Here is a 7,915-nt window from a genome sequence, read left to right as displayed (position 1 = left end):
GTGGCTGTAGCAGCACCGTGTTGGCGGTGTCAGGTTACAATGGCCACAGTGTACACCAACATGGTTGGACATTATAAGTCAGCTGGTAGCCCAGCAGCTTAAGAATAAGCCATTAATGGCAAAACATAAATGAAGCAACTGATGCCAATCAGCTAATGTGAGCATGACTTCCACCCTGAAAAACAAAAATACAATTAACCAATTTTACGTTAAGTTCATTTATGAGAGTCACTGATAGGGATCCTTTCCATGATGTTGTCAGACACCTCATATTACAGTCTGAACCTATTTCTATATACATATATAATTTTTTATTTTTTTTGAGTGGCCTTCTATTGAGACCAGCCTAAGGCACACCTGTGCAATACCCATGCTGTCTGATCAGCATCTTGATATGCCACACCTGTGAGGTGGATGGATTATCTTGGCAAAGGAGAAGTGCTCACTAACACAGATTTTGACAGATTTGTGAACAATATTTGAGAGAAATAGGCCTTTTGTGTACACAGAGAAAGTCTTAGATCTTTGAGTTCAGCTCTTGATGAATAGAGGCAAAAACAAAAGTGTTGCATTTATGATTTTGTTCTATATATATATATATATATATATATAAATAAATAAACAAACATACATATACAATTGTAAAAATGTTTTTTGTACTTCTGCTTTTTCAACTCTATTTCTTGGTATTGAAGTAAGCCATTTTCACCTTCTCTCTCTCTCTCTCAAACACACCTTCTGTGCAAAAGCAATTTACAGCATAAAATGGACTCGCACATGCATGTGTCAAAACATGTATTTTATTCATTTATCTTAAAAAATTAAAATAAAGTGCTTTTATGTACATCATAATAAAAACAACAGTCACAATCTCAATGATACAAAAAATACAGTTCACAATGTTATTTGTACACAACAAATAAAAGAAATCATGCAGGCAAGACCACATTTGTCTAATAGTTATTCAGTCAACTAAGCTTATGGTGTTCAGTATGCTGAGGCAAAGCTGTTGCTGTGTCTCATGGCTGAGCCGATATGGAGGATTTGGAGTTGCGCTTGCATCTTACTGCAGTACTACATCGTGCAGCACAACTGATTAATTACTTCTATTGTACAGTTTCTTTGTAGTATGACCGTTTAAACAAAATCCTGTAAAGATGTTGCAATGGATTGCCTACTTAAGCCGTTTTTTTTTTTTTTTAGGAAAATAGACTGCTGTAGATGTTCTACAAAATGTGATATAGTTGGCTACATTCATGTCCAGTACAGTATGTTGCATTACTGAGGAGCCACTCAAAATGAAGCATCAATCACCACGGGATTATTGGCTTTTTTAATGAAAAGCACGTCATTAATAAATATGCTTTTATGACACTATTTACCTTTTGGGCATTATTAACTATTAAGGTCAAATGGTATTGTAAATTCAGTTTTTCTATATGAGATTAACAAGTATTATTATTAAATATTGACCTCCTCAGAAAGATGTTTCCTATGTGCACAGTATCACCTTTGACACAAGCAAAAGCAGCAGAATTGTACAAGATTTTGAGCAGCTCCCAGTCTTATTGTTTGCAGGTTAAGTTAATGGTGGCTTGGGTGAATCTGTAAATCTACTGTTGACCCGTGTTGAGTGTTGGAGTTAAGTGTGCCCATGGAGGGCTACAATCACGCCATTCACCACATTTCTGTTGGTGAGGTCACTGCTGGGCGGTGTACAATGTGGCACATGGCTAAAGGCAGAACAACCTGACATCTAAAAGGCATTTGGAAAATATGTTGAGGTTATCTACAAAGCATCTCAAAGCAGGATATTCAGCAAGAGACATTTTATAGTTTAGAAAATCTGTCTTAGCTGTGGTGACAAACAATGCTTTGCACCAAGGCTTTTAGAATCTGATTTGTTCTTGTTATATTATCTGTTGGCAAATGTTTTACTCTGGTTTATTTGATCAGTCTCAGCTGGCATGTGAGCAAACAAAATTAAAAAGGTACGGGTAGAACTTTTGGGAAATACACATCTTTCATCATCCAAGAGTTAGATGAGAAGATTGATACCACTCTCATATCTGTTCTGTAAATATGAAGCTACAGCCAACAGCTGGTTAGCTTAGCATAAATACTTGAAACAGGAACTAACAGCTAGCCTAGTTCTGTCCAAAGGCCAAACAATCTTTTTTTTTTTTTTACTATTTACAAAATCCAAAGAGTAAAAAATTACATTTTATGAGGTTTTATGTGCCAAACTATTTCTTTGTCAGGAGCAGGGACTTCCTGCATTTTCTGTTGGTTTCCTGGCATACTCAAGGCAACAAGACTATAGGGTGTTATTATACAGTTTTTTGTCCCCGTTTTCAGTTTTTACGTTAAGCTAAGCTAACTGGCTGCAGGTGGTACCTGCATATTTAGCATGCAGACAATGAGAGTGGTATCAATCTTCTCTTTTAACTCTTAAGCAAGTGAATAAGCCTTTATCCTACAATATCAAAGTACCCCTTTAATTCAGTATATTATGAAAATAAAAACAGATACCTCTCCTGCTTTGACGTGCTTGATAAAAAACAGCCCAGGTGCTGAACTAACAGCATGGTGAGAAATGTGCAGTGTTCTGTGCAAGAGTTTAAATGTATGCTGAAGTAGGCAGTAAAGCACTATGAAAACAAAATATCAGCAGTGTTCACTCTCTAGTTTCAAGACTATCTCTACAACACATCTTGCACAAGGTCCCTTAAAAACACACAATATTAAGCACAGATACTGTATATACACAGCAAAAAGTAAAACAAAAGGAAACACTGACCACTGTTGCACAGTATTCTGTGCAATTAGTTTGTCAACCTGTAGCTGTAACATAACATTTCGTCTGCTCAGTGTTCAAAATAGCAAAATGTTTATTCTGTATGATTCTGGAATATACTGTAGGCTTATTTGATCAATACAGTGAATTGGTGTTGTATTCTAAGACATGTGGTGCCATGGTGTCACTATGGTTGTGTAAATGTTCTCATTCAGATTTAAACAACACTATCAGCGTCCTACATCTTTGGAAAATTCTGCTTGTTAAGTCTCAAAAGTCTGAGCAATGTGGGTGCAAGTGTGTTCGTAATGGCTGCACTGGTCCCTGTAATAAGTGATTTCTAAAAATCATTTTCCTTAGCAGCCACACCACCTTCTGCCTCTCAGTAGTTGCATTTCTTAGAATTCGTTCCAATTTTACTGACATGTGCAAACCTGTTAGTTTTCAAAACTGTGATTACTTGTGCTTTCACGTTAATGTCACCTTGACATCAGACTGAGTGGGTTGAATGGCATGTATGTAAGAAATGTAACCTGGTGGGGCAGGAGGAGGTTATATTGAGCTAATACAGCGCTCTGTGCCACTACATTACTACATAGTGCAGCCGCAGTCTGAACAAGACCACTAAATATTGTCTCTCCACTACAGAGACCGTTGTTCTAAGTTGTTCTGTGACTTTTTATTAGCACTTAAATTAACCAAAAGGTTTGTATTGTTAGCGCTCGTCAAGGTCAATAGTCTCAAACTAGTTGTACCTGTATGTTTCAGTGTATACTAGGAAGGCAGATAACTCTTTTATGGGTAACTGAAGGAAAACTGGAATATTTTCTCACCATAAGTTTTCACATGAAGTCCTCTCCATGCCACATGGAGACATTTGGCCACAGTTCAGATTTTACAAGAAAGTCAATTATCTTGCCCAAAAAGTTTGCTATGAGCTAACAGTCTTAAAGAGAAATTTCAACCTTGCCCTTCACATTTTTTTATTATTAGTGCCACTTTACTTTTGTGAAACCCAACTCTGGTTCCATCGCCATGTGCTCTTCGACAGTGATCAATGCCAACACAAAACATGGGAGTGGTCATAAACAAATGGCACTATTGCATTTCAAGAAGACAGTCAAGTTATTTTTTGTTTTTTGGCACAGTGCACATGATGATTTAGGTGCTGCCCTGAACATGATAGAGGTCCTTTTTTCTTGGCTCTCTTTGTTTGTAAAGTCCACTTTGCCTGACATAATAATGGCATGTCTCTTTATTCGCCATATTCGCCTCAAAAACAGGGTCTCTGTGTCAATTTATGAGCCCATCACAGTACCTGCAGTTTAAAAAATAAGGACAGGGCTGTCTCCAATGAGTAGAGATGTAGAGCAATGGCTTCCCAAAATTGCCCATAGTGCAGTGATGTGTGAATGGAAACAGACCTTATTTGAACAATAACATACATTCAGGAAGTAAATTTAGGCCCTGGAGAATAATTTATGATCAGATTTACCTTCCTTGCAGTCCTTTACATTGTTGTTCCAACAGCGTTACAAGGGCTCTATTTAACCAAGTTGTGGTATATTTTCCTGGTCTGCCTCATCTTTCATTGCCTTTATCCTAACACAGTGATGACATTTATTCAGCAAAAGGGAACAAATGTGCTTCTGACTTGCTTCTACAATGTGTGGATCATAATGAATAGGCAACACATGTATTATATTCTCCTAAACCTGAACTCTTGGTCACCATGTAGCTTGGTTCTAATGTGCATAATTACAGAAGTGTAGATTCTGTGGCAGCCATCTTCTGCAGAGCATGCAGAAGGTTACACATACTCATATGGGGCTGGGCACCAAGTGACTATACTGTTTTTAGTATATCATGTGATGAGATAAAAAAAGACAATTCTACAGCTCTTTCTACTGCTCTACACTTGCACACATTAGTAGCCATGAGAATGACTCACATAAAAAAAAATTTTTTTAATAACTTTTCTTAGCAGCTGCGCTGTTCTTGAGATTCCTCTTCTTGCCCCTATGCAGCAAACCAGACCATCCTCTAGCTTCGGAGTGGAAATGGTTAAACGAAATGACCTCCGCACTGATCACAGAACAAAGATGACTAAAATAAAAGAGGTGCTGTGATGTAGAAGGATGTCAGTGTCTCCTCTCCTTTGCTCATTGGCCTGTATCCTTCATGGAGATACAGGGTGGCATCTTCTAGAGAATACTGTGCTCTCACACGATGGAGTCTTTGATCTCCGAGCCTAGCCTCACTCTGGGCCGAGGGCAGGTCGGGGAATATTCCACGTGGCTCTCCTTCAAGTTAAGTGGCCGCCTGTCGGAGGACTCGGAGAAGCTCTTGCTGTTGTCTGGCGAAGACTCGTGGGTGGGCGTGCTGCAGATGTAGTTGTCATTTAACGTCTGGTAGCCCTTGTGATCAGAAGTGGAAACAGGGATGGTGTTACCGTTTAGGGGTAAGCTCTCTGCAGGCTTTCCCACTATCCTCGGCTTCTTCTGCTGCATGTTGGGGCACTCGCCTTGCTTCAGCATGGACTTCATATGATCTCGGTTCCTGTAGATGACGAACAGGGAGAACACCACAAGAGAGAACGCCAGCAGGGCGCACACCACAATCAGTTCGTTCCAGTATGTCTTTGTGTGGACCTGCTCAGAACGAGACTCGCCAGGCAGGATGATGGTCTCCTCTCGCTCAATGTGTGGTGTGCGTGAGTGGCCAATCAGAGTGGTGCTTTCCTGGCGGGGCTCCGCCCTCACACAGTAGTTGGCCAACAGCTGGCGGAAACCCTCCTCCTCTGACCAGCACTCGTACGTCTCAATCCTATCGGCCTGAGCCACAACTACCAGGTTTCCCTCTGGAGTAGCGTAGAGGAACTGGCTGGCGCTGTCACTGTAACGCCACCTCCTCTGTGCCAGGTTGGACCGCAGTTTACAGGGCAGCACTCTGAATGTGTTGACAGGGATTGTAATGATTTGGCAATGAGTGCCACCTATAAAAAAAAACCCAAAGACAATGTCAAAACAATTAAAGATTCCAGTCAAGGAATATTTTACAAATAATATACATATAATATAAACCTAACTTAAAGGAATAGCTCAATATTTTGAGAAGACTGATAACACTCTCACATCTGTCAGTTAAATATGAAGCTACAGCCTGCAGATGGTTAGCTTACCTTAGACTGGAACTGGGGGGAAACAGCTAGCCTTGCTCAGTACAGAGGTAACAAAATCCTCCCTTCAGTAGATCAAGTTGAGGTTTTATGGGGGTAGAGTTGCTGGTAAACACATTTGTTTTACCCTTTGGACAGAGCCTGGCTAGCAGTTTCTCCCTGCTTCACATCTTTATGCTAACATAACTGTACCCTGGCTGTAGTTTCATATTTACCAGAAAACGAATAAGAGAAATTCCCAAAATGTTGACCTATTCCTTTACAGATTTGATGGATAAGTCATTTGCAAGTGTTACAGTAAATATAGCACTGCAACAACAAGTGACAGCCCCTTCTCTGACACCTCTGTGTCCAGGCTGTTGCTGTGTCCATGAGGTGTCTGACAACACTTCAATCAAAGAGAACTTTAGCAAAGACAACACACTCACGAGAAGCTGCTGGTCTCGATGATCTGGTGGAGGGAAACGTCCTGTTACAAATTGCTGATGTATCAGCCTCCTCCACATCCTGCTGCCAGTGACTGAGACAAAACATACCACACAAACAACGGGGTGAGGGTCAGCAGCTGTAATGAGAGGCAACTTCTTTGGATGCACCAATTTCTCCCTCCAAGCCTTTCATTTAAAACCTCTAGTATAGGCGCCTGAGTATGGCTTCATCAGTATAACACAGAGCACAATACTCTTTTAAAAGCTACTTGTTCAAGCACATGATGATGAGCTTATTTTATGAGTTTGTTTGGGTGCATGTTCATATCTAACACAGCAGAAACACAAGTCTGAAATAAGGTGAAGTAACCATTTCCAAACCTGGCATATTTTCCTGTTTAAGCACCATCGGTCCTCATGCCAGAGCACTCGTACAAATAGATTTGTTCTTAAGTAACAGATACAAGTTATTTAAGAGAATCTGTGGAATTTGGAAATTCTCAAAATTCACACACAGATAATCTACCTCTCTGCGCTGCAGGGAAAAAACACTAATTTGACCTAAAATCATGACGCCGTAATCTAAATGAATGTGGATTTTTAAATATGACTCCAACAACAAAGTAAAAATAAAGTAAAATAAATTAAAATGATGTAAATTATGGCAGAAAGTCTAATGTGTATGTTGTATGTATTTACTGGCTACTGTAAGAGTAAATGTAAATTATTATTAAATGATTTTTTACGTTTATATTTGAGTTTTGAGTTAATTATATAATAATGCAAATAATTATGGTGCCGTAAATTGTAATTTCATTTATTGACTTTGCTCCTTGTGTTTAGAAAGATCTTTTGTTTAGAAGAAAAGGAAGTTATCAGACTAATTAAATCTGTTAAGTTGGCTTAACTAACAAATTAGCCATACTGACCGTGAGTTTAAGGTAGATGAGCAAATTAAAAGTGAATGTTTAGGAAAAGTTGAAGAATTTGTGGTTATGTGTATGTGAGCTCTCACCTGTCAGGTGGAGCCATCCTGACGTCCCGGCACAGCCTCCCGGTCCAGGCGCAGTAGGGGTCTCTGGACAACACACACTCTCCACAGCTCAGGTAGTTGGAGCAGTTGGCCACAGGAACCTCCACCAGCCCAGAGTTGGATGACACAAACAACAGACCCTGCAGGAGAGAAACATGTGTGAGTCTGTGTGATACTAATCTCTCAGCAAATGGAAAACACAGGGCTGAACAGAACTGCAGTTGGTTATTTCAGAAAAGGAAACCATGCTAAAACACTTAAGATAAACAGAAGAATATAACCTAAACAAAGGGCTAACTCTGACCAGCTGTTCTCTTATTTGATGCCAGCCAAGTAATTTGATTGTGCTCAAAAACACATGGCAACAAGTGGCTGCTACACAGCACTTTCTTCATTTCTATTTATTCTTTTGCATGTTCGACACTTTTCAGACTTTACGCATCATTATGTACTGCAGAAGTACTATCATCCAAAAATGT

At 39.6% G+C, this 7,915-nt stretch overlaps 1 protein-coding gene across 2 annotated transcripts in view; it reads right to left on the bottom strand.

Annotated features, from left to right (window-relative positions):
* Window positions 1-1,163: 1,163 nt before the first annotated feature.
* sema4bb (sema domain, immunoglobulin domain (Ig), transmembrane domain (TM) and short cytoplasmic domain, (semaphorin) 4Bb) overlaps window positions 1,164-7,915 on the bottom strand; it is a 61,960-nt gene continuing 55,208 nt past the window's right edge. For both annotated transcript variants that reach the window (XM_038701251.1, XM_038701250.1), the window contains exons 13-15: window positions 7,419-7,576; window positions 6,404-6,495; window positions 1,164-5,792 (exon numbers count right to left, since the gene is read on the bottom strand). In XM_038701251.1, the coding sequence (XP_038557179.1) occupies window positions 5,020-5,792; window positions 6,404-6,495; window positions 7,419-7,576 (1,023 nt within the window). In that variant the 3' untranslated portion in view covers window positions 1,164-5,019. The remainder of the gene's footprint in view (window positions 5,793-6,403; window positions 6,496-7,418; window positions 7,577-7,915) is intronic.

The sequence above is a fragment of the Micropterus salmoides genome, unplaced genomic scaffold (assembly GCF_014851395.1).
Source record: "Micropterus salmoides isolate LMB-PRFRI ecotype aquatic unplaced genomic scaffold, ASM1485139v1 Ms_hic_scaffold_6, whole genome shotgun sequence".
Taxonomy (NCBI): Eukaryota; Metazoa; Chordata; class Actinopteri; order Centrarchiformes; family Centrarchidae; genus Micropterus; species Micropterus salmoides.
This window is presented reverse-complemented; position numbering and strand designations above follow the sequence as displayed.